The sequence below is a fragment of the Cloeon dipterum genome, chromosome X (assembly GCF_949628265.1).
Source record: "Cloeon dipterum chromosome X, ieCloDipt1.1, whole genome shotgun sequence".
NCBI classification, from domain to species: Eukaryota; Metazoa; Arthropoda; class Insecta; order Ephemeroptera; family Baetidae; genus Cloeon; species Cloeon dipterum.
The window spans coordinates 16,756,377-16,782,731 of record NC_088790.1 but is presented as its reverse complement, the minus strand read 5'-3'; the positions used below and the strand labels follow the sequence as shown (position 1 = coordinate 16,782,731).

General features: G+C 40.3%; 1 protein-coding gene across 7 annotated transcripts in view; it reads left to right on the top strand.

The window, feature by feature from the left end:
• The window catches only part of trol (terribly reduced optic lobes), an 89,572-nt gene that overhangs the window by 49,461 nt on the left and 13,756 nt on the right, over nt 1–26,355 (top strand). Inside the window, exons 9-50 of one of the 7 annotated variants that reach the window (XM_065493396.1) lie at nt 45–212; nt 324–446; nt 1,204–1,329; nt 1,508–1,594; nt 2,537–2,644; nt 3,520–3,627; nt 4,341–4,451; nt 5,597–5,824; nt 7,232–7,378; nt 7,515–7,643; nt 8,122–8,298; nt 8,833–8,976; nt 9,611–9,730; nt 9,791–9,907; nt 10,138–10,272; nt 10,763–10,891; nt 10,948–11,073; nt 12,147–12,281; nt 12,400–12,513; nt 13,361–13,420; nt 13,908–14,038; nt 14,144–14,222; nt 14,291–14,431; nt 14,559–14,807; nt 15,124–15,530; nt 15,836–15,955; nt 16,009–16,176; nt 16,304–16,503; nt 16,563–16,710; nt 16,839–16,990; nt 17,049–17,259; nt 17,542–17,826; nt 17,969–18,321; nt 18,519–18,741; nt 18,904–19,068; nt 19,127–19,317; nt 22,171–22,450; nt 22,512–22,781; nt 23,131–23,302; nt 24,359–24,670; nt 25,755–25,897; nt 25,960–26,140. In XM_065493396.1, the coding sequence (XP_065349468.1) occupies nt 45–212; nt 324–446; nt 1,204–1,329; nt 1,508–1,594; nt 2,537–2,644; nt 3,520–3,627; nt 4,341–4,451; nt 5,597–5,824; nt 7,232–7,378; nt 7,515–7,643; nt 8,122–8,298; nt 8,833–8,976; nt 9,611–9,730; nt 9,791–9,907; nt 10,138–10,272; nt 10,763–10,891; nt 10,948–11,073; nt 12,147–12,281; nt 12,400–12,513; nt 13,361–13,420; nt 13,908–14,038; nt 14,144–14,222; nt 14,291–14,431; nt 14,559–14,807; nt 15,124–15,530; nt 15,836–15,955; nt 16,009–16,176; nt 16,304–16,503; nt 16,563–16,710; nt 16,839–16,990; nt 17,049–17,259; nt 17,542–17,826; nt 17,969–18,321; nt 18,519–18,741; nt 18,904–19,068; nt 19,127–19,317; nt 22,171–22,450; nt 22,512–22,781; nt 23,131–23,302; nt 24,359–24,670; nt 25,755–25,897; nt 25,960–26,140 (7,173 nt within the window). Of the gene's footprint in view, nt 1–44; nt 213–323; nt 447–1,203; nt 1,330–1,507; nt 1,595–2,536; nt 2,645–3,519; nt 3,628–4,340; nt 4,452–5,596; nt 5,825–7,231; nt 7,379–7,511; nt 7,644–8,121; nt 8,299–8,832; nt 8,977–9,610; nt 9,731–9,790; nt 9,908–10,137; nt 10,273–10,762; nt 10,892–10,947; nt 11,074–12,146; nt 12,282–12,399; nt 12,514–13,360; nt 13,421–13,907; nt 14,039–14,143; nt 14,223–14,290; nt 14,432–14,558; nt 14,808–15,123; nt 15,531–15,835; nt 15,956–16,008; nt 16,177–16,303; nt 16,504–16,562; nt 16,711–16,838; nt 16,991–17,048; nt 17,260–17,541; nt 17,827–17,968; nt 18,322–18,518; nt 18,742–18,903; nt 19,069–19,126; nt 19,318–22,170; nt 22,451–22,511; nt 22,782–23,130; nt 23,303–24,358; nt 24,671–25,754; nt 25,898–25,959; nt 26,141–26,355 lie in introns of all 7 variants that reach the window. The other 6 variants (XM_065493397.1, XM_065493399.1, XM_065493398.1 and 3 more) reach the window with 6 other exon arrangements.

Genomic DNA, 26,355 nt, shown 5'->3' with positions numbered 1-26,355 from the left:
GATTTGTCTGAATCCGTAATGAATTAATCAAATCCCTCTCGCAGTTTGCCGTAACGATCAATTCACTTGCGATGACGGCCAGTGCATTCTAAATGCACAGCGCTGCGATGGCATAAACGATTGCAGCAACGACGAGGACGAGTTCAACTGCCCGGTGGTGACCACCGTGACGCCAACCCCGCCGATATCCACCACTTCGCGTTTCCCGACAGGTACAAACTCGCATAATACGAACTGATAAAAAAGAGCGAAAGCAGAGGCCAATCAGGTCGAACGCAGGGGTTGCCACTTTTTGTGAGAGTAAAATTTCGGGGTTGACGCAGCTTTCGCCCACCTGTGCCCGAAGGGTGAGTTCGGGTGCGAGGACTACTCTTGCATCGCCATCGGTCTCCGGTGCGACGGGAAGGTGGACTGCCCGTACGACCGCAGCGATGAAAATGGATGCTGTAAGCGCCTCGGCAGATCCTTCGCACATTAATTTTGCATGATGGTCACTTTTCAGTTCGCTCGTTTGCAGATTTTATATCGTTTCATGATCATTTGTTCACGTTTAATTTTTCCTCCGTTTCAGTTCAGGCACAGTTTATTCTAGGTTTAGGAGCATGCATTTATTTCTTTGTTAGCGCACGGAAGGATTTGGTTATTAGCAAACCTACAGTTGATTTCCAGTTTTGTTCCACTAGTTTCGTTGAAAAAAAAACTTTTTTTCGGTTGATTAGGCCTTTTTCAGAGCAGAAACTGATAAACACGATTTTTCAATCATTGAAAAATTTAACAAGCAGAATATGAAAGCACCACCAGTTAATATGCGTGTTCTCTACTTAAAATTTCGTTCTGATTTCGGATTTAATCCTGCAACTACGCATTCTAGACGTGAAAATTCCCAATTAACGTATGGACAACCAAAATCAGATACGCCAATACATCTAAAAATAAATAAAGCTTTAAAAGAAAAAAATATGTAATTGTTGACGTGCATTAGCGATTTTGGATTTCACTAACTAATTTCAACAGTTTCTTCTCTAAAAATCTGGACCTACAAGACTTGTAAAACACAATTTATTTTGACTCGCACTGACAGTAGTAATTTATTTATTTCATGAAGTACATGCGGTACGAGTAGCTTTTTTACTCAAGTTATTTTGGTTACTTCTTCGTCTTAAGGGGACCAAACTTAAAGTCAGTTGTAACTGCTACTTTTAGTGTGCGACCCGCAGACGGAGCACCAGTGCGACTACGGTCAGTGCATCGACCGGAACCTGCGGTGCAACGGCAAATACGACTGTCCGGCTGAGGACAAGTCGGACGAGGAGGGCTGTTGGAGCACTCGTAAGTGTCCCTCTGGTTTCACGGGTCTATCTTGGTCTTTAGTTTCTCATTCTCAATTTCTCTCTATGAAAAATCCCGTTCGGTACTGGCTGTGAGAATTTTCGAACGTTGCCCGCGCCCTCCCAACTCTTGTCAAATTTACTCACTAATTGGAGCGTTTGGAAATAAATTCGATCAGGCTGCATTCAGAGGGTGCAGCTGGTATGTTGCCACGTCAGGCAGTCTTGCAACCCCGTCCAGTGTTCGCCAGTGCCCTCAAAGTGTGGTATGTCCTCGCCACGTGTGTGCCTTAGCTGCTGATGCTGTTTTCGCTGCTGAAAAAAAGTGTTTTTGATGCAATTCTGAAAAACACTGCAGAATAGGGAATTAATTATTAATATTAATCAATAACTAGCATCCAGCCATCCTAATGTTAAGATTTTATGTCAAATCTATTTAGAAAATATGAGACAAACGTTTAAAACCTGAGTAATAGATTCAAAATGGAAATATGGGCTGCGGTTGGTGTATATTTATCCCAGAAACTTTGTGACCCATTTTTATCTCTGCTCCTTTTCAATCCAAAGAAAACATAAATTAATTTCAGTCGTTTTCAAACGCAAACCAAACTTAACAGCAATTTTTCCAGCTGTATATTTCTCATTAGAATTGTTGTAATCTCAGATTAATTAGGAATTCTAAGGGCACTCTTTTTGAAAACGGCAGTGTTTTTCAAAATTGGTACATGTGCCAGTTCCATTTTTGCGCCACGGTGCTGCTCTGGGAGCTGGCTTGATCGATGCATTAGTCGTTTCACCTTTAGGGCTGACCAGCAAGAGTTGATTAGAGTGTAGAAATGATTTAGATGCTGAGTGCAGAGAAGAGCGCGACTCTCGAGAGGCGCCTCGAGAGCCTCTGTCTGATGCACAATTAGACTCCTTTAGTGTTCTCGAGTGCCTTTTCGCCTAACTAACTCTTTCTACCGCGGCAGCAAATCTTGCGGCAGAACCAGAGGCCGAGAGATCCACTTTTACCCGACACATTCCTCGCTTTGCAGTCTCGTCCTTCGCCCTCCGCAACAGTTTTAGTCGCTTTCATATTCGGCTAGGCCAGCGAAATTGCCCCTTTGTTCCTGACGGATTCTCTCCCTCTGGAGTGTTCTAATAAAACCGCTTGCCGCACGTCCAGATTTTTCGATTGTTCTGAGTGCAGCGTTTGCGTTTTGCAGCGTGCAATCCCAGCGAGTTCAGGTGCGACACGAACAGGTGCATTCCACAGTCGAAAAAGTGCGATGGCAACTACGACTGTGCGGACAACTCGGATGAGAAGCAGTGTCGTAAGTAATCGAGACCACAATCACACAATTTCTGGCTTCTCGCGAGTGTCCGTCTCGATTGATTCCGTGTTTTAAAGCTCTCTGTGTTGTCGGACACGTTTGATGGGAACAGGCCGATTAATTTTGGTTGTCTTTTGTCGATTCTCTTTTGTGTTCTTTCGTTCGTCCGTCTTTACATGTATAGCGGAAAGCTAAATTTCTGCACTTGAATGTACCTGTTGTCAAAGGGCTAACCAAATTATTTAAATTTTATTGTGATTAACCTTGGTTGAAAGGGATTTAAACGTTTAAGTGAATATTTGTAATGATTATCGTATAAATCGTTGTTTATTCTGTGTGGAATAGTCCCTTTACGTCAACTATATCAATACCAATTTTTACATATTTAAAAATATAAAAAAGAGAAAAAATCAAGTAAATTATGATCTTTTGATCGTAAATTTGACTAATTGACTTGAAACCCATAAAAAATTATTCAGTTTTAAATTCAACTATTATTTGCCCATTGACTTGAGTAAATCTTATAATCTATTGAAAATTTAAACTTCAGTCCCGTCTAAATTAACTGGGAACTTAACCAAACACCCTACAAAAAATTTAACTAATATAATGTAATTTGTACATAGGTCTAATTCTATATGTGGTTATGTTTACTGCTAACCGTATTTCAGTATAATTTGCACCCATTTTGAAAATTAACCCATTTTATCGAAATTTCATCTGTATTTTGTCTGTTGCTGACAATAATTAATTATTTAAACTAGCTTTTGTTATTTAAATGTGCAAATTTTGTGTGTATTGCTTCATGCTGGGGCTTTAACTTCAAGGCTGGATTTTGAGCATCGAGTTCATTTGAGATTAACCGCGTGTTTCAGCGTGCAAACAAGGTTACTACGTGTGCAACAACGGCCACTGCATCCCACCGAACCAGCGATGCAATGGTGTCAAAAACTGCCAGGACGGCAGTGACGAGCTGTCATGCTGTACGGACCCCCCTGTTTTTTATCACGTTTATTTATGTGTTATTCACCTTTCTCTACCTTTTCTAGTAGGAGCGTGTCTTCCTCTTTGGTTGTGTATTCTGTTCTTGTGGTGTTCCTCTTCATCAAGTCTGCCTTTTGTGTGTGTTTTTATCATATAAATATTTCCTCTTTCCGAGCCGTGCACAACTTTCAACTCTGGAAGTTGGGCTTCTAAATTCGCATTAACCAAGAGTAAAAATTTTTCTTGAATGCAATAGCTGCATCAATTATTCCCAACTGGATAGGGGTTGGTTCAAATCTCATTTCAAGAAAGATTTTTACGTGGGAAACTCTTAAATCGTATTTATGTTGAACAAAAAAGCGCATTCGTCTTTTTCACGAAGGGTGCGTTTTTTAAATACAAGGTCAATATATGGTGTTATGATTGCAAAAAAAGGCGTCGGCTGCTTCAGAGTTTGCGGTTAATTGCCTTGTCGACTTATGCCCTTTCAATATATTCATAAACACGCTACTTTGCATCGTTATCGTCTCAAAACATTTCTCAGCTCCCTAACAGTTTGACATACTTTCGTGTTTTCAGCTCTCTGATGTCATCTTCTCTTTGAAATAAAAATCAATGTGTACATAAACAATAAAACTCTCTGGCTGTGTGTTGTAAAACTGTGCTGTGGCCACTTTGCCGCCTGACAATAAATTTCGCTCTGATTCGACAGCCGCAGAATGCGCGAGGAACGAAGTCGAATGTCGCGACAAGACGTGCGCGCGAGGTGCCCGCTGCGACGGACGACCCGACTGCGCCGACGGATCTGACGAGAGCGGCTGCCGTAAGTGTATTGCTTCCCTTTCACTATCTATTATTCCATTCCTGGAAAATGATCGAATAGGATTCCTTATTTTCCCATCTGCCGAATCGAGTGTGGCTGCGGCTGTCCTCAATAAATTGAATTTTGCAGACTGCCATGCTGGCTGCTTGTAGCATTTCAGCGAAATATGTACGTGAAAAAGCTCTTGAGTGCGGTATAGAGTAAAAGATTGTCAAGACTTTAAGCAAGTATTAAATGATTTTGCATTAAAAGATCCGCCTATATATTTACGTAAAGGGAATTGTGTTTATTTTGCTTATTTGTACAGTCTTAAAAGGGTTGTTTGCAAGCGGAACTTGTGCTTGTCTAAACAGAAAATCTCTTAAATCCTGCAGTTTCAATATCCACTTCAATCAAATACCATTATTTGTTTATCTTTCGCCAGTCAGAACTAGCATGCAATAATACCCAGAATATAAATTTGAAGATCTATGCCTTTTGCTCTTTTTCCACGTATTACAGTTTTTCCAGGGCGCGCGGAACCCGTCTCAGTCAGCCTCTTTCTTTTCTCTTCAATTATTTTCTGATTCTGGAAACTTCCAGATCGATGTCTTTCTGTAAACTCTGAAAGTGTTTTTGCGAAACATTGAATATTTGGGCGTATTCACATTCCGATTCAAAATTTAAAGTAGATCTATATTTTTTTATTAACTTGTTGTTGTTTGAATCTCGCCAAAATTAATTTCTTTTGTGTACAGTCAGGACCAAGTAAAATTTCAGATTTTATCAAATTCTTATGGAAAATTAAACGGTTTGTATTTTGGCCTTATGTATTTCGATTCCACTCAGTGTGCGAAAAAAATTTCTCTACTGGCGAAATAAATCATGATTTTCAATGAGGAGAAAGTGCTCGCTACGTCATTAGCGTACAAACTTAGCAGCCGATTTTCTTAGAAATTTAAATGGCAACCTGGAAATTTTTGTCTTTTCCTAGATTTTTCGTTTATGCAACCTTAGGAATGATTTTTTGGGGTTTTCAAAACTTTTCAGTACTTTAAAAATCGAAAAATACCTCTGCCCAAGAAAATTATCAAGCCCACAAAGATTTTTCTTTGCTAAATGCCTATTGAACACATTTTGATTGTGCGGACGGGTTCTTTTTGCAGCCCGCAGATGCGCTCCTGATCAGTACAAGTGTGCGGACGGCTCCTGCTTGGACCCGTCTGTGCGGTGCAACGGTGTGTCCGACTGCTCGGGTGGCGAGGACGAGAGTAACTGTCCGTCCAGCTGCTCTACCGGCCAGTTCAGGTGCGGTAGCGGCGAGTGCATCAACGACAACCAGAGGTGCGACCAGCGACGCGACTGCCGCGACTCCTCTGACGAGCTCGGCTGTGGTGAGTAGACACCCGCTTTGCCAGTCCCCTGTTTTCCTTTTGACTGCTGCTGCAAATGCAATTTTACTCATGATGAGAATGCGGCAAAAGTGAGGCAGCTGACAAGAGAGCGGAGTTGCGGCCCAGGTGCTGAGACGTGCTGTCCAAATGTCCAGTGTCCTTTATTCTCTCTCCCGTTGGTTGCTCTCTGAACGAAAGGCCGTTGATTATTAGTTCTTTGTCATGTACGCCTGTCGAGTATGCGAGAGCCTTTGTGAACGTTTCCGTTTTGCAAAACATGATAACTGTGTTGCATCGCCACTTTAACACCAAACGACCGACTCGGACAGATTTGTAGATATATCCACGTATTTTTCCGAGAATATTGTGCGAGATCTTATGTCATAGCCGTCTTATGGATTTGTCCGTTGCCTCTTTTATTAATCATCTATAGCTAAATTTTACCTAAACAAAAAATGAATTAAAAAACGATCGGAAATTTTTAAAATTTTGATTTTTCAACTTTTTAAATATGTTAACTAACTATGGGATTCCCCCCTTTAAATCTGATATTTGTTAGTGTTTGATAAAAGATGACAGTTCACCAAACGAATAGTTAGTAGTTCCTGTTATTTATGGTTTTTATGTAATATTTATGTATTTTTTCTGGGAAATTGGAGGGAGACAATAAGTATTAGATTTAAAAAAAAACTTTCAAAGAAGAAACAAATGTCAATCCACATTACAATTTTTAAGTATTTTGGTTATACCTAATAGCTTTAAATGCCGTTGAAAGTAAAATAATTCGACTTTTGAACGTCTATAACTTGATAGTCATGAAAAAATAAATCGTTTGGCAAATTTAATCTGATTTCTAACTCTGTAGGAAGGTAGTAAGCCAAAAATAGATATTTTTTATTTATTTGTTGTACTTTTCTAGTAATAAAATTTGTATCAGAATCAAAATTTTAAAAATATTTTTATGATTCAATAAATTGCAATCAAAAATGGTTCAATCGATAATTTTTTAACACTCCAGTTTGGATTATACTTTTCCCATTCTCTTGATCCTCTCTTTTTCAAATTATTTTCTCACTTTAAAATCGTACCTCGTGTGTTCCACTATTGTCCATTCATAAATAAAGCTTAAAAACCCAATTTTAAACTTGGAGAAAGTAAAAGCAGTCAAGATCAATGATTTTCCGAAACGTCGTCGAGTCACAATATTCTAGAAAAACGCGTCATAACACTACTCACCCCCATTGTCACATACCACATCCGCTAATTTTTCAGCTGCTAACTGCCGACACATGTAAATAAGCGTCCATAATTATGCCTAATGCCTCACTCAATAAATAATTGACATATCGACGTGACGCATGTTTCGCACTGGAGAGTAATGGGGTTGCATGATGCGTTATTCACTAGATGTTGAGGTAAATTGCATGGGGTACCAGTGGCGGTGTGCGGACAAGTACACGTGCATCGATGCCAGCAGCCACTGCGACGGCTTTCTCAACTGTCCGGACGGCTCGGACGAACGGTTTTGCACTAACACGGAACCAATTACTACAGGTATTGTTTTGCTTTCCTAATGAAAAAAAAAGAATCTCCAACCATAACGTACTAATTTTTTGATCGCATGAGACGCTTTTTGCTTGTCGTTGTGTCACGTGTTTGTAAATCAGACGTGTGTCCCGGTGTCCCGCAGCACCCGCCCTGTGCGGCAGAGGCGAGTTCGCTTGCCTTGGTGACAACCGTTGCGTGCCAGAGTGGAAAAGGTGCGACGGGGTCAGAGATTGCTTGTACAGTGACGACGAACTGAATTGCAGAATCGAAGGTAACGATCTGACAATGAGCATGAGCAGGTTGCGGCTAATGGTCGAATTAATTTATAATTTTTAACTCAGATTAAAAAAAACAAGTTGGAATTATAATCGGTGACAAAATTTTTTTGGAACCAATGCGATTTCTTGTGAACATCCTGGGACTAAAATATTAATTTTTTGTCGGAAATAATTTTGAAGGACGATTTACACAAAGTCATTCTCAAACAAATAAGAGACTACCAATTTTCATCCCAATTCTGTTTAAAAAAAACCCTGTTACTTTAATATTAGGTATTAATTTATTCAGGTAATTTGCATAAATACGTGAGGTTGCTTGAGAAGCATTCAATAATTTCAAATGCTTTTTGAAAATATTTTTGGGATGTAAACAATTGTTTCCTGTTAAAAAGAGAACTCGCATTGCAATTCTCCTCAAACGAAAATGGAAACTTTTTTCACTGCTGATGCTCACTGACACCCTGCAAACAGCACCAACTATCCCTCCGACCTCCGCCCCTTCGAGAATCGAGTGCGCCGAAGACGAGTTCCAATGCAAGAACGGCACCTGTATTCCTAGCAGACAACGCTGTGACGGAACTTACTCAGATTGTTCCGAAGCCGAGGACGAACGTGACTGCCCTGATAAGCCCAGCTACTGGCCCCCAGGTACACGAAGAGATCCCTCAATTTTCCCTCTGATTTCTTTCTGCATACGTCTAAAAAATCAAGGATGCGTCAGACTTCAATACACTAAAGAGACGCGCCTTAGCCATAGGAAGTTTTTAATGAAATAATCTGAAAAACGAGAACCATTCTCCTCCTGACGATTTCAAACGTCAAAGTTTTCGAATCTGTCCGTATATATAAATATTTCGTAGAAACTTTCAAAGTTGCATCGGCTTATATACGCCAAATTTATTGGCATATTGCGACTAGGATGAAAAAGAATGACGAAACAAACAAAATATTTAGTATGAAACCCTCCAATTTTCTTTCGTGGACAACATCAACTGGCCTCCCTTTTGATATAGCCTGACATCCCGCGGTGAGTTCCCTCTTTTTGTGGTTTTATTCGTCAATGTTTCACCGTCACGCTTGCTACTGTACATACACCACCGCTTATTATTTGTACATTACCACACATTTTGAGAGCGAATGGTTGTTTTTTTGCGACTGACTGAGTGCCGTTCGCGTGTCTAGGGTGCAGTGACGGCGATTTCAGGTGTAACGACGGCCGTGGATGCGTGTCGATGGATAAATACTGCGACGACTTGGTCGACTGCGAAGACGGCTCGGACGAGGCTTCCTGCAGCGATTCAGACGAGAGCACCGACGAACCTGATGGTTTCTCAAAGCAAAATATAAATACATTGCATTGCTGCGCTTTCTGCTCTCGCATCTCTGTAGTGTTTGCTTAGCCTGAAATACTAAATTTCGAGGCCTGCACGCGACAATTACGCAAATGAAGGGGCCGTAGCAATCATTTGAAGGCATGAGTGCAAAGTAGATTTTGAGTAGTTTTGAATCAAGCATATATCATCTTAATTATCTTTGATGAAAATGATAATATCATGGATATCGAAATTAAATCATCCGTGATATGCCAAAATCATCGGAATACTCACAATTACCCGCGAGCTTTGTAAAATTGAACGCACTATTTTAAGCATTTTTCTCTGTAGCACTATGCTACAGATTCAATATGAGGGTAAAAGTTTTGTAGCTTTAAACAATCTAATGTTATAAAAATCGTTTTTGGCTCCAGTTTGCATCAAAGAAACGTCAGCATTTCATGCAAAACCTTGTAGATTTTCCTTCTAGAAACCGTCACTGTCTTAGGTGCAATAGCTTTTCTTCTTTTCAGCTGTCAGCCGCCGCACACCTTCTAACTGTGCTGATTTCCGCATAGATTGCTTATACATATATAACCTGAATCACTTGAAATTTTAATTCAGTCGAACGCCCTGCTAAATTCCAGTCGGCCCCAGCGCGTGCAAATCAGACGAGTTCACTTGCGGTGACGGCCAATGCATCACCCGCGAGTTCCTTTGCGACTCGGTGGACGACTGCCTCGATAGGTCTGACGAAACAAACTGCTGTAAGTTTTCATTGATCCTCTTCAGCCATTAAATTCATAAAAAATTATTGAAAACATTAGCCAACAAGTGCTTGAGCTCCGAGTTCACTTGTGATGACGGAGTTTGCATTCTTGTCAGCGAAAAGTGCAACGGCGTCAGCGATTGCCGCGACGGATCGGACGAGAGAAACTGCCCAAGTTAGTATCTATTCGTGGAGTAATTTTTTTTAAACATCAATTTTGAGCCATTTTTGATCCAATTCTTCATCTGCTGATAAAATTAAAACTTTTAAATATTTATTCCTAATTTTTTTAAATCAATGAAATTAGATTTGTTCCGACTCATTAATTGAAAGTTTGAAATATGCACATTTAAAGTGATGGGCAAATAAAGCGTTTGATTAAATTTAAATTTAATTTATTATCAGGAACGTGTAGTCCGTTCGAGTTCACCTGCAGGGACGGCTCGTGCATTGATAGGAGATACCAATGCAACGGCCGGCGGGACTGCAGCGACGGCGCTGACGAGGAGGGATGTCCAACTACTCCCGCTTTTACTACCCGTGAGTACATTGCCATTTGTTTTACAAACACAGACCAGTCATTTTATTTAATTATTAAATTCACAATTTTTTGCAGCAATATAATTGAAAAGAATATTGGTTTCTCCAAAAAATGACCCTGAAATTTTACAAAAACATTTTAACCTATGAATGCCAGATTTAAAAAGTTATAGTGAAAATAAATTCAGTTAAACGTATATAGGTCAGCTTGGTTTAGATTTACTCACAATCAGAATTGAGAGTTATTATAGTCTTTTTTTTATTGTTTTTAGCTTTTGAATATATTTTAATATTCAACAAGATTTATTTAAATTGTTATCCATCATTGTAGCAACTATTTGCCACCCTGATGAAATCATGGAAATTAGTGTGACAGAGCTATTTAAAAAATAATCTACTGTCAGATTTTGAACATGTAAAAATTACAAAAACAGATGAACTTTTACATGTATGTATAGGTATTTTTAAACAAAAATATTAAAATTGACAGCACGACCGTGCAACTCTTACGAGCTGACTTGCCGCGATGGTTCATGCGTGGACAGGAACCGCAAGTGCGACGGACGCTACGACTGTCGCGATGGTTCGGACGAGGAAAACTGTCCCACAACAAGCACAGGTGGGTGGCTCCTTTTCCGGTCGCGACCAGTCCTTTGAGAACGACACCATTTGCAGAGCGTCCACCGCGTCCGTCGTGCAGGAGCGATCAGTTCACCTGCAGGAACTTGGAATGCGTGTCCAGAGAGGCCAAGTGCAACGGCAGGTACGACTGCCGCGACCGCTCTGATGAGGAGGAGTGCAGTAAGTTCACATTTTGTATTCTTTGCTTTACATGTTAGTATCTGTCAAAGAAAGGGAATCTAAAAGAGTATTTAATCATTTGAAAAGATAGCAAGGAGACAATTTTTTTATTTTTTCCCTCAAATACTCTGCAACACAAGTGTTTTTTTATTTATATGGGTAAAAAAGCTACGTGGTGATTTTCGCTATTAATTTTTTTCATAATTTGAGTATGATTTTATTTAATTTATAATATATTTTAATGGGCAGATTTTATTGTACAAAAGTAACAATTTTCGCGAACAAAGTTGAAAGTCTTTGGCAAAATGCCCTGAAATGGCAGGATGCAGCAAAGAAGACCAGTTCATGTGCCGTAGTGACGGCGAGTGCATCAGCATTGAGTTCCGCTGCGACCAAATCTTCGACTGCGCTGACCTTTCAGACGAGAAAGATTGCTGGTTCAGAGGTACTTGGAGGCCCGAGGAGAACTAAAAGCGACGTAACCGCTCTGACCACAGACTAACTTCACGACCGAGCGAGAGTGGACCTGCACCAATTTAATTTCACCCTTTTTCCGCACCCCCTGTTTGGCACCCTATCAGGACTGGTAGAAAACTCATTTTGCCAGGACTGGGCATGAGATTTGTCTGCACTGTTTAATTTCTCTTCAAAAATTACAGAAGAGTTTTTGGATCAGGGGTCACAAAAACCCAAACCACTGCGTTGAAAAAACGTTTTATGTTTGGATTTTTTGCAATTTCGCGCAATTTTCTGGCACACTGCATTTGTATTCAAATGATGAACAAAAAACATGAATTTTGGTTTTTGTGCCTTGGTTTTACAAAATAATGGATTTAATTGAGTTTTTCGTAATCTCTGTCTAATTAGGCGCAAAATATGAACTTTAATAGGATCATATTCGGTAGATTGCGGAAGAACCAGAAATTCTTGATATTTTCCAACTCGTTTGTTGCACATTTTTCCGCATTGAAAAATTGGCAAACCCTGTCTTGGATTGATATAATATTAAAAATTATTAATTTTATTGAACCAGAAAATTAAAACTGCTCTCAATCCAGTGAATTATTTTGCAGGCCCTCAGCCGCCCACCGGAATCACATGTTTGCGGGACGAATTCACCTGCAAAAGCCGCGACCAGTGCGTGCCGCAATCGCAGGTTTGCGACGGCAACTACAACTGCAACGACTACAGTGACGAAAAAGAGTGCCGTAAGTGTCGTCCACCAAAATTATATACTTTCTCATGACCATGCAAAGCAGATGATTTTTATCGTGAAGGCAATATTCGAAGTTTTGTTTAAAAAATTCCAAATTTGCAAAATTAAAGAGTGGCAGCCGTGCTCGAAATGGGAGTTCCGCTGCGAAAATGGCCCTTGCATTCCGCTGAGTTCACGCTGCGACAATAAAATCGATTGTCCAGACACGAGTGACGAGTTGGACTGTAAGTCTTGATATGTCAGCCGCACCAAGGCATCATCACTGCTCTTTTATTATCCAACTCACCTTTACTACTGCAATATCTATTAATTCTATTAATTGTTGTTTTTGTGTTTGGCGATGGGTTCACCTTTCGGTTTTATTTTCAGATTTTTGCTTTTTTTCTAGGGTTTGCAAAACTTGTTAGTCTAAAAATGAACAGTAAAAATACAAGTGATTTTTATAAGGAAACTGATAGGAACATTTGAATTTCCACGTATTTTTTCTGACTGTTCAATTAACATAAAAAGAGTAGGATTATTCTGGTATAATTTATTATTTCCGGATAAAGTGTGTTTTGCAAACCCTGTTATATTTGTCGTTCTCTCTTTTTGTCATTTGCTCATGTAATTGTCGTCGATTTTGCGGTGTACACCTGGTGTACACTTTTGTGTTTTGATGTATGAAAATCATTAAAATCGCAAAATTGAATAGCCACAGCGTAAGTGAACTGACTAAATTATTGAATGTAAACAGCGAATAAACACACGGTTAAATTTTGAATGCTAATAATGAATACCTAAAAACATGAAATCGACTAAAACCACGCGCGCTCGCAAATCACTCACATTAACAGGACTTGCGCGATTAAAAATAAGTAACAAGCAAAATTTAATCACGTATCTCAACTAAAATTCACCAAATTAATAAAAACGCTAAAACAGTTTGATAAACCAAAAGCTGTTGGAAATTATAGTTTGCTGTGCTACTCTTGCTGGTTCATAACGTGGGCACATTTTATTTGATAATGTGTGTTTGTATGTTTATTTGGCTGCTTTACACAGAGGTGTAACATTTGCCTATGTTTCCAGGTCCGAATAACGAGCTCCCATGGCTCAAAACATACCCAGATGACCAGATTATCAAAACAGGTGAGTTAACGTAAATTTCAGCATCGTTGTTACACGCTGGGCTTTGATATGGAAAATTGCGCTAAAATTTCTCAGGCAATTCAAAAAGAGAATATTTTGATGAAATTTAAAAACAAATGTTATTAAATTGGATTTTCCTGCATGAATTTTAAAAGTGGATACCATAAATTAGAGGCAGTAGGAATTGAAAAGGCGATTTTTGAGTTAAATTTATACTAACATATTTCTAATTTGTTTTATTCTGTCCTCACAAAAATGGGAACTTCAGCTGGTAAGTTAGCAGTTGGCAGTATCGAGAATGCACTTTTGCATGTTTTTAAAAAATAAAGGCAATATTTGGCACGAGATAAATATTCAGGGTTGAAAATAGAAAATTTAAATTTGCTCTTGCATGATCTTCATAGAGTAAAATTGAAGGAATGGTAAAGGAAGTCGAGTTTGTTTCCAATGTTTGGTCTGGGGAAACTAACACGTGCTTTCATTTTAGGACGAGAGGTTGTGTTCCAATGCCGAGACGAGGGTGTGACAAGAGCGAGAGTCCAGTGGTCTCGCGTAAATGGACCCCTTCCTCCAGGAACCACTGACAGAGATGGCCGACTGGAAATGCCAAACATTCAGGTAAAGAAGATCACATTAAGATATTGTTTATTTTTTTATATTAATCCAAACATTTGCAATTTTAAATATGATTCATTGGTTAAAATATTTAAAACTCTGCATTAGATGGAGCACGCAGGAAACTACATTTGCAAGGCAATCGGTTATCCTACACAAAAAGAGGTCTCCCTTAAAGTGGAAGCCCGTGAGTGAATTTTAATAACGCTTTCATAGAAGCAGAAATTGAGGTCGTCTCTTTGTTTTTAACCGCAGACACGATCCTTCCACCCACAAGGCCTGAAACTGCCTGCAGAATTGATGAAGCCACTTGCGGCAATGGCCAGTGCATTCCCAAGTTTAAAGTTTGCGACGCATATAGAGACTGCACTGACGGCTCTGACGAGGTCCAATGCGGTAACTATAACTTTTTCCCTGTTTTAAAGTATTTTCATGCACGCTTTATATTGTTAATGTGAAACTAGCTAATTCAGAACATTCATTTAATTTAATTAATATGCGATAACGTGGCATGAAATTTTAGGACAAAATGGGTGCGAGCCAAACGAGTTCCGATGCCGCAACAAGAAGTGCAAGCTCAAAGTTTGGAGGTGTGACGGCGACGACGACTGCGGTGATAACTCTGACGAGGAAAATTGCAAGGAAAATCCTCCTGGATCGCCGTGCAAATACAACGAATTCCAGTGTCAATCCCGTGGGCAGTGCGTGCCTAAGTCGTTCCAATGCGACGGTCAGCCTGACTGCCTTGACGCTTCTGACGAACTTGGATGCAGTGAGTGCTATTTGTTTTATTTAAAATCCACCACCTCATGATGGGATAGTTGTGCGAAACACAGTTCAACAGTTTTAAATTTCAATTTTTCAGTTAGGAAAATGTTGGAAATTGTAAAAAGCTGTTAATATTTATTTTTCTAAATAGGCCACATTTTTTAATCTGATATTTATTGTTTAAAAATATATAGCCTGATAATCATTTTTCCATTGTAGATATTTATATTTCCTTGGAATTTTTAAATTATTTAATATATACATCTATAAAATGTGCTATTTGCGTCAGTTTGTACATCATCTGTCCATTATTTTTCCAGGGGTGCCTGTGATCACGGTGCTTCCTAAGCCGATGGTGGTTCTGGACATAGGCGCCGTGCTGACCATCACCTGTACCGCGGTCGGAGTGCCGACACCTGACGTCAGTTGGCGTCTCAATTGGGGTCACGTGCCAGCCAAATGCTCACAGACTTCCAATGACGGTGTCGGCCTGCTTGAGTGCACTGACATTCAAGAGCAAGACCAGGGTGCTTACTCGTGCGAGGCGGTCAATACGCAGGGCTCGACCTTTGCTGTGCCCGACACCATCCTTGTGGTGAACAGGCAGCCCACGCCATGCAGACAAGGTACCTTCAACGATCTGGCCGTCGCGCCAAACGAGTGCCTCAACTGCTTCTGCTTCGGCGTCACCACCGACTGCAAATCTGCCGATCTCTACACTTATCAGGTCAGTTTTGATTTGGTTCAATTTATTAAAATTATGTTCTTTGAGAAATTCGACCCAAGTCCACTTCAGGTCAATTAAGGTCATTCAAATTTTACATAAAAACATTTGATCACTCTGCTAGCGAAATTAAAAGTAATTTTTAAATAGAAGACGAGATAGAGAAGTGATAAAATATTTTAAAGATAAAGCAAGAAGAAAATATGAAATATATACGCGATCTTGATTTATTTGAAATTGAAATCATAATTTTTAGCACAATTTATTTTTCAATTTTTTTGTAACACAAAAATATTAAAATATTTCAGCTCCCACCGCCCATCGGCACTTTGAAAGTTCTGAGTGTCAATCTGGATCAAGATGGCTCCATCGGAAGGGAGTTCTCGTTGGGAGGTGCGCAGGTCCGAACGATCCAACAAGGATTCCAAGTAAAATTAATCTTTCGCCTGAAATGTCATCAACTAAAGACTCTGCTCATTAGATTTACGGCCCTATTTCCCGCACCAGGGGCTCCTACCCTTACCTGGCTCTCTCCGAAAACTTCCTTGGCAACCAACTCAAGTCCTATGGAGGATACATTAAGTACAACGTCAGACTTGACCAGAGTGTTTCTGGCAGAGCCATCAACACTCCTAGCATAATCATCAGCGTAAGTATTTTCTTCCTGTCGTTTTAATTTTTTCAACCTTAACTTTAATTGAGCAAAATTATTAACTGTAATATAGGTAAAATACGTAGAAGAGAAAGAAAAAGTGGCGTAAATTCCATGCTTTCAGGGTAACGGAAACACTTTGATGCACCCGAGCAAGCGGCTGAATATTGGAGAGAACAATTTGTCTGTGAGAATCTTCCAGGGCGAGTGGTACAAGATCACCAGAGGCAGGCCAGGTGGCGACATTCCGGCCGACAGCTCTGAGCTGGCCTCCAGAGCCGAGATCATGATGGTCTTGGCCAGCATGGACAACATCCTGCTCAAGTACTATCCTCGAATTCGCGTCAAAAAACTTACCAAATTTGATTTCTCCTCTTCTATAGGATCCAGCATTTCGATTCAAGCCAGATTGATACCTCCATTTACAACTTCAAGATGGACTCTGCCGGCAACAGCAACATCGGCCAGGGCCAGGCCAGCTTCGTGGAGGAATGTCGTTGCCCGCGCGGCTACACTGGACTCTCCTGCGAGGTGAGTTATGCAACCTGTCGCACGCGGAGGATGACATTGTTGCCTAAAAACTTGTTTGGCTCTGAAAATCATTTAAGTTGTAATTATTTTATAGCAATATTTGCTAAATCGAACTGTATATTCCTCAGAACTGCGCTCCAGGATTTGTGAGGAGACAAGGTGGCTCATGGCTCGGCAACTGCGTGGAGGAATCATTTGAACCTTGCCCGGTCGGCTACTACGGTGACCCAGCCAGCGGCATCCCCTGCCAACCGTGCATGTGCCCTGGCAGCAGCAGGCTGTGAGAGCGATTTTATTTTGAAACGCCATTCTCGAGCCTAATTGTCCTGATTTTTCAGTTTCGGCGGAACCACTTGTTACCTGGACACTGACGGCCAGCAAACGTGCAACTGCCCAGAAGGATACCAGGGCCGCAGGTGCGAGATTTGCACTGCAGGGTACACAGGAAACCCTCTCAGGGGCCAACCCTGCGAGAGGGGCTCCGTCTGTGATCCAGCCGGCTCACTCTCACCCACGCCTGACCCGAGGACAGGACGCTGCGAGTGCAAGGTGAGATAAATTTTTGAAACATTTAAATATAAAATTTAAAAAAATAATCATTCTCACTTGCAATGCAAATCAATGTGCTCTTTTCGTAAGTATATGATTGTTAATTGCTGTATGAATGGATTAAAATTTCTTATTTTCTTGTTTTTACATGTAAAAATCTATCCAGTTTGAAACTCAGACACTTAACTAAAAAAAATTCCAGGAGTGGTTGAAATATTTCATTTATATTTTGTGTAATCAGAAGAATAATGTATTAGAATTTAAATTTGAATCAATCCACAGGAATTTACAACCGGCACCACTTGCAACCAATGCCAGGCCAACACTTTCTACCTGAATGAGAACCATCAATTCGGCTGCATCCGCTGCTTCTGCATGGGCATTGAGTCCACCTGCCACAGCTCTAACTGGTACAGGAAGCAGGTCAGCCTGGCCTTTACCAGCAGCACGCACGACGTCAAGTTGGTCGAGGGCACTAGACAGGACAAGGTCATATCTGACGGCATCGTTGCCAACCCCCAGTCCCGAGAGATTACCTACCAGAACTTCAATCCCAGATATTCGGACGTGAGTTTATTACTTTGAAACCTACTAAAAAAACTGTGTTTAAGTGTTTTAGAAATAATAATTAGAAGGTAAATGTCCAAATATCATCTAAATTTTTTTCGTAAACCATGCATTTTTGTTCAAAACATATTTAATTTTATAGGTGTATTACTGGAAACTACCATCCCTCTTCCTTGGCGATAAAGTAACCGCGTATGGCGGCTTCCTGAACTACACTGTGCGCTACGAACCAGCTCCCGGAGGCCAGAGCTCTCGCAACAATGCCTACGATGTGGAGCTGCGCAGCTCGAAGACCGCTGACATCACCCTGCTATACTACCTGAAGGAGCCTCTGCAGCCTAACAGGGCTCAGACCGTGTCTGTACCCTTGTACGAACAATACTGGCAGCGCACTGACGGGCAGCAGGCCGACAGGGAGCACATGCTGATGGCCCTGTCCAACCTGGATACCATCCTCATCAAGGCCACGTACACCACCAACACAAGAGAAGCCGCGTAAGTAAAACCTTTGCATCGTTGTTTTTCATTTTTAAACAATTTTGAAAATTTGGGGTTCAATGGGACCTATTATTAAAAATTGTGATACATGAAACAACTGAACTATTTATGCTTTGAAAATAATTACTTCCTTATTAAAATTGGATTTTACCTACTCGGTGTAATTTGAATGTTGTGCTTAATTTTTGGGACAGTCTGGCCAGTGTGAGTCTGGACATAGCTGAAGACCGCAACACCGGCCAACAGCGCGCAAGTGCTGTCGAGGAGTGCACCTGTCCTCAAGGCTATCGAGGTCTGTCTTGCCAGCACTGCGCTGTCGGTTACACCAGGGTTGATGAAGGAATTTACCTGGGCAAGTGCGAGCCCTGCGAATGCAATGGTCACTCAAACCAGTGTGACCCAGAAACTGGAGTCTGCGTAAGTTTTGCTAAAGATTCAAAATTAAAAAACAAAAGGAAATAAATTAAATTTCTTTTAATAAGTCTTGAAGTCAGATTTTTAAAAAGAATAATGTTAAGTATAGCAGTTTTAGTTATTTAACTGTCATTTCGTGTGAAAGAACTAGTTTTCTTTTCTCAGGTCTGTCCTCACCCGAGAGCTGGCGAGAACTGTGAAGAATGCGCACCTGGCTACCAATTGGACGGAAACAATAATTGCGTGCCAACCGGCCCACCTCAGCCGTGCAGGTGTGATCCTAGAGGATCGTTGGGCTCCTCTTGCAGAAACGGAGTGTGCAACTGCAAGGTAATGGATTAACATTAAAATTTAAAACGGGTGCGATTTTCATTTTTTCGCGCTTCAGACTAACGTGGAGGGAAAAGATTGCGACCGGTGCCGCAGCGGCTCGTTCGCCCTGTCTGAGAAGAACCCGGCTGGTTGCCTCGAGTGCTTCTGCTCAGGAGTGACCCGCGACTGTCAGTCTGCCACCCTGTACAACACCCTCATCCCCATGCAGATCTTTGGCGATGACCATGAATTCACCCTCACTGACAGGTGCGTGCATAAATACATCTATGAGCCACATTCCGTCAAAGCAACAAATTTCTGTCCGGGGGTCGATGGATTTTGATGAATTTTTTTTGCGGTAATTTGGCCCTAATTGTACTACAATACAATTGAGAAAACTCCGACTTTCCAATTTTTGCGGGTTTTGCGGGCGTTAAAGGGTCAAAATCTGGGAATTTTGAGTACTTCATAACTTTGCTCAGGGTGGTCCTAGAACAAAAATTAAAAAACCCGCAAACTCGTCTTAACAAGACAAACAACTTTTACATTGACCTCAAAGTGGTAGGTCAAAGGTCAAGGTCATAAAAATTGATTTTTTTATTTTGAACTCAAATTTGAAAATGAATATATCGAAATTTTTTATTTTTTTCATGACCAATTTGTAGAGCATAAAAAATTGAGTTAAAAACGTTAAAATTTGGAATGGCGTTTTGCCTCATTTTTTTAATAAAAAATGAAAACTTCGAAAACCCTTGTTTTTCGAGGTTGGTAAAAAACGATGATTGACCAAATCTCGACTTCTAGTCATCCGAATTTAAAAAACCGCATACCGTTAGACTCCTCTCGACGTCCCTAAGTGCATTAAAGGGGTATGAGACCCACCAACCCCCAACCCCCTTTTAACCCCCTAAATAACGTGAAATTTAGAATTTTTCGTCCGTTTCAACACCTTATCATGACGTTGACGAGTAATTGTCTTCTTCAAACCAATTCATTAACTTAGTTCACTCAAAGACGAGTCAAATGGAACTTATTTTTTGTAAATAGGACCACCACAACCTGAGATTCGGGTGCACAAAGATTTTTTTCCAAACGCGATGCAATAAAATTCTGGATGATCGACCAAATCTCGACTTCTAATCATCTGATTTTGAAAAACCGCATACCGTTAGACTCGTCTTGACATCCCCAAGTGTACTAAAGGGGTATGAGACCCACCAACCCCCAACCCCCATTTCGCCCCCTTAATAATGTGAAATTTAGCATTTTTTCGGTCGTTTCAACACCTTTATCTTGACGTTGACGAGTAATTGTCTTCTTCAAACCAATTCAGCTACTTAGTTCACTCAAAGATGAGTCAAATGGAACTTATTTTTTGTAAATAGGACCACCACAACCTGAGATTCGGGTGCACAAAGATTTTTTTCCAAACGCAAAGCAATAAAATTCTGGATGATCGACCAAATCTCGACTTCTAATCATCTGATTTTGAAAAACCGCATACCGTTAGACTCGTCTTGACATCCCCAAGTGTACTAAAGGGGTATGAGACCCACCAATCCCCAACCCCCATTTAATCCCCTTAATAACGGGAAATTTAGCATTCTTTCGTCCGTTTCAACACCTTAGCACGACGTTGACGAGTAATTGTCTTCTTTAAACCAATTTAGTTACTTAGTTCACTTCAATACGAGTCAAACGGTACTTAATTTTTGTAAATAGGACCACCTTTTTGTGTTTTGTTCGAGATTTGGTGCTCACCGAGCATTTTAATGCATCCGCGTCTTAATAAAAAACTTTGTGCCACACAAATATCAGGTTGTTGTGGTCCTATTTTCAAAAATTAAGTATCGTTTGAATCGTTTTGAAGTGAACTAAGTAAATGAATTGGTTTGAAGAAGATAATTACTCGTCAACGTCATGATAAGGTGTTGAAACGACCGAAAAAATGCTAAATTTCACATTATTAAGGGGGCGAAATGGGGGTTGGGGGTTGGTGGGTCTCATACCCCTTTAGTACACTTGGGGATGTCAAGACGAGTCTAACGGTATGCGGTTTTTCAAAATCAGATGATTAGAAGTCGAGATTTGGTCGATCATCCAGAATTTTATTGCATCGCGTTTGGAAAAAAATCTTTGTGCACCCGAATCTCAGGTTGTGGTGGTCCTATTTACAAAAAATAAGTTCCATTTGACTCGTCTTTGAGTGAACTAAGTTAATGAATTGGTTTGAAGAAGACAATTACTCGTCAACGTCATGATAAGGTGTTGAAACGGACGAAAAATTCTAAATTTCACGTTATTTAGGGGGTTAAAAGGGGGTTGGGGGTTGGTGGGTCTCATACCCCTTTAATGCACTTAGGGACGTCGAGAGGAGTCTAACGGTATGCGGTTTTTTAAATTCGGATGACTAGAAGTCGAGATTTGGTCAATCATCGTTTTTTACCAACCTCGAAAAACAAGGGTTTTCGAAGTTTTCATTTTTTATTAAAAAAATGAGGCAAAACGCCATTCCAAATTTTAACGTTTTTAACTCAATTTTTTATGCTCTACAAATTGGTCATGAAAAAAATAAAAAATTTCGATATATTCATTTTCAAATTTGAGTTCAAAATAAAAAAATCAATTTTTATGACCTTGACCTTTGACCTACCACTTTGAGGTCAATGTAAAAGTTGTTTGTCTTGTTAAGACGAGTTTGCGGGTTTTTTAATTTTTGTTCTAGGACCACCCTGAGCAAAGTTATGAAGTACTCAAAATTCCCAGATTTTGACCCTTTAACGCCCGCAAAACCCGCAAAAATTGGAAAGTCGGAGTTTTCTCAATTGTATTGTAGTACAATTAGGGCCAAATTACCGCAAAAAAAATTCATCAAAATCCATCGACCCCCGGACAGAAATTTGTTGCTTTGACGGAATGTGGCTCCTATATAACTTTATTTAATTCAGTTGCCTGTTAAAAAAATTATTCAATCATTATCTAGCTATGCTAATTTGAAACAGATTTTTGGAAATAAAAATGTATAAAAATAACGAAGCCATATATTTAATGACAAAAAATGATGCTATCCAGTTTAATTTAAAAAAATAATATTACAAAAACGCGCACTTGAAATTTCAGTTCAACCAAGGAGTTTTTCAACTCAACTCTAACTCTGAACGTGGCCGAAAACGAAATCGGCTATGTCTACGAGCCTGGACAGGAGTACCGCAAGCTTTTCTGGTCCCTCCCATCGGCATTCACTGGGAACAAGGTTAATTCCTATGGCGGTGTACTTACTATCACCCAAAGATACTCAGGATCGAGCTACGAGAACGGCCAGGACGTGCAGCTCATCGGACACGGAAAGACCATCTTCTGGTCAAACTTATCGGCTAACCGTAGGTCCGACGATTCATTTGTAAGTAACCAATGGGTTAAGTTTTTTAGTTGTCAATAAAAATAATCCATGTCTTTTTCAGACATACCAAGTGCCGCTGACCGAATCTGGATGGACACTGTTGAGCCAGAGAGGCCCGCTGCCCGCGTCCAGAGTCGACTTCATGACCGTCTTGACCGATATTGAGCAGGTTTTGGTTCGAGCGTCGCTCGGATCATCCACCAGGGCCACCTACCTGTCAGACATCACGATGGACATTGGATACGACTCACAATCCTTCCCTAACCAGCCACCGACGGAGTTTGTCGAGATGTGCAGGTGTCCTGTTGGATATAGGGGCTCATCTTGCGAGGTCAGTTCAATGTTTTTAAGCATGTGAATTTTGTTTCAACTATCAATTAAAAAATTGTTAAAAGATGGCACAAAACACCATCAAACTTTGATACTATTATAAAAAAAACGTGAATCAGCATGAAAATTTTTTTATTTAAATCAATAGAATTTTATATCACGTCAGTTTAAACAAAAAAGAAATTAACCATCGCGGAAATATCCATTGGTAAAATACCAGTAAAAACTTTAAATATCAAAATCTGTGAGCAAAATAATGAACCTGCAGTCATTGGGTTATGCAACAAGAGCGTCTCGTCTGTCACACCAGTTGCCTAACCTCGCAAAATCCTTTTCTCATCGTTTTGCAGCGCTGCGACGTTGGCTACTACCGAGACACATCTGACACCAGCTTGTCCATTTTGGGCGTTTGCCGCAAGTGTCCGTGCAACAACAACGAGCAGAGCTGCTACCAATCACACGATTTCAGGGTTGTTTGCGTTTGCTTGGATGGCTTCACTGGCGAATCCTGCGACAGACCTGGTAAGCGACTTTAACTAAATGCGCAGTCAATTTTCCGTAGAGTAGAATGAGAATGAAAACTGCATCCAGTAATCTTAAATATTAAGTTGCATGCAGTAGTTGAATCTCGACACACAGGATATCGTGGATTTGCGAGTGCTTTTATGAAAAATTTTGAGTCAAATTTAAATAATTCATAGAACTCATATGTTGATGTACAAATTGAAATGGAACTGGAATCTTGTAATTTTAGGCATACTGAAAATTTAAATTAACAACTGTCGTTTTTTTAAATATTTTCATCTTTTCGTTTATTTATTATTCCCTATTGCACCGAAACACTTAGGATCGTACTTTTAGAAAAGGAGCGATCATGTAATAGGAAGGATTATAGCCGGTCGGGATTTAAACCTCATCAGTTGCAGTGGTCGAAGTTTCATCGATTCAAAATTATTGACAATTTACAGATCTCACGGAAATAATGGCATAATATTTAAGATTATAATGGATTTAAAATTAAATTTTTGATTTTGTTGCAATTCTAATTATGGAAAATTTGTGACGGAGACGTAATAATTATTCGACGGGGCTCATTTTTGTAATCTAGAAAATACTAAAATTTTTCCTAAAGGGTTTTCTCAAAGCTTTGTAACCTTTATTACACGTAATCGTGGAGTGAAAACCACTTAATTTAGTTCTGCTTTTCGCTTCTTAAGCAGGTCAAATGTTTCTTGCAAAAGTCATGATTTTTCTGAAAAATTTTATTTACACCATTTAAAAATCAAGTTGATTTAAAATTTGAAGAGTTTTTCCTCAGAGGTAAAATATAGCTATAGGATTTTACTTAATCACTCAGCTCACACGATTTGAAGAAATATCTTAGGACATAAACAAGCATTCTCGCCATTTCCAACATTAAATCTCGAATTCATTCCAGTTGCTTTTAAAATTTTCTTTAATTTCGCATTGACCGTCAGTTTAACGAGCTGTAAAAGTTTTGATTTAAAAAGTAAAAAAATCCGCACTCGCATCCACGCGTGAAAAGACTAACCTGCAAGAGCAAAAATTGCATTATAGTTGAAGTGTGGGGCATAATGCTTGAGATGATTCCGGCGCGGGTGGTCGGCCGGACGTATAGCGTGGTGTCGATCGCATGCAGTTACCACAGCAACGAGGAGCTGCGCCTTGAGTTCACCGAGGACCCGCCGCAGCAGGGCAACATGACGACGCAGGGCCAGCAGTACCAGCACGCGCTCGAACCCTACAAAATGGGCTTCAAGCGGCTGACGCAGGTGGTCATTCGGCCAGAATTGCGCTCCATCACGTGCACGGCGCGCAACATGGAGGGCCGCGCGATCGGAGCCATTTCCTCCATGGTCCTCCACTCAGGTGCTGGACCCGCCCAGCCGGCCTAATCTCACATCACAGTTTGTCTGCGTCGCGCTGCCGTTGCTGCCGCTTTCAAATCTCTCTGTCTCGCTCCTTCGGTTTCCGCCTCCTCTTGTTGGACTCTGCGTTTTTGTCCGCTGCACTCTGCGTTTGCGTTTCGATGTTTAAAATTTTTTCAATATTAATTAAAATGCACATTAAAATTTTACGCACAACACAATGAATGACGCCAACATAAATGTTTGGCTCTTTTTCAATTATTTTTCCGGCTAAAGCAAAAAGCTTTGCTAACTGAGGGCTATTTTCCACCACGAATTTGATAAGTATCTAGCTTTGATGTTTCTTAACCTATATTTTTGTTGCAACAAAAACGTGTTAATTTGTAATTCATTTTAAACTCTGCAATCACAAAATCCTCACATCATAAAATAAATTATTGAATTTTTTAATAATGCTTTTTGGTGTTTATCCGTTCAGAAAAAGAAAAAAACTAACATTTCAAAATTACTCGGGTTTGCTTTTGATGTTGAAAAAAAGAGCATTTCGCAGAGAAAAAACACGCAAATGCAGTGTGGGGTGTCTTGTCATCACTGGAGGTCGTCCTGCGGGGGTCTGATAAAGAAGTCAAGAGGACTCTTTTATATACAACTCTGACCCCGCAGGTGTTTTAAATATTTGTCACGGCACTAAAATTGTCCTGCGAGGGACAGTTTTAGTTTTTTAAAACCTTTCTGCACACCTTCCAGCTTAACTGTAGGACGAGTTTCAGCTTTGAAAAAAATGCGCCGAGTTGATTTTTAGCTGTGTGGTTTGTTTTTATGTATTTGTGGAGAAGGTGCCTATATTAATTAACTCCTGCAGTCAGTTTTGAGAGTACAACATCGAAGGAGTCGAAAAACTGCTGTCAGTAGTGCTGTATGTCAGTTATTTAACCATAGTTTTTGTCCACCTTCTAACCATGCAATTCTAACCTTTGTTAGTTGGGAGTAAACACACCATTCTTGTTTCAGATTTTGTTGTTTTCTCGGTTTTTGATCGCTGCTCACCTACACCCTCACTAACATGCTTAATTTTTCCACGACAGACGTACCAGTGGCGCCCTCGCCAACGCGTCCTCCGCCGTCACAGCCGACCATTCTTGTTTCTGTTTCCGAGCCGAGGATTCAAATCCAGGAGGTCGGCTCCACTGTGCGGTTCCAGTGCTCTGGAAGGTCACTCAGGAGTCAGGTGACTAGCAAAATACTTTATTTAAAAATCTATCGTACTTATGTACTTCTCCACTTGCCCAGAGCCCCATCCGCATAGCGTGGCAGAAGGAGGGTGGCGAGCTGCCTAGAGACAGGGCCAGGGACGACGGCAGAGGACTTTTGGTCATTTACAGCGTCCAAGCCACCGACTCGGGAACTTACCTCTGCGTAGGCAGCGATGACTTCACCAAAGTCTCTGAGCGTGCCGTGCTCACAGTCGGAGGTATGCGCTTTTCCAATCTGTCCGAATAACCTATGAAAAACTATATTTATCTGATACAAACGCAAGCTTTCCCTCAACACTTGCTGGAAAGACCAGGTATACATGCTCAAGATGTAAAATTTCATGATATTTTGTTGAATTCAGGAATAATATGATTCTTTTTTGCATGAAATCATTATGATGGTCCTCAAATTGTAATTTTTCATTTACTGACA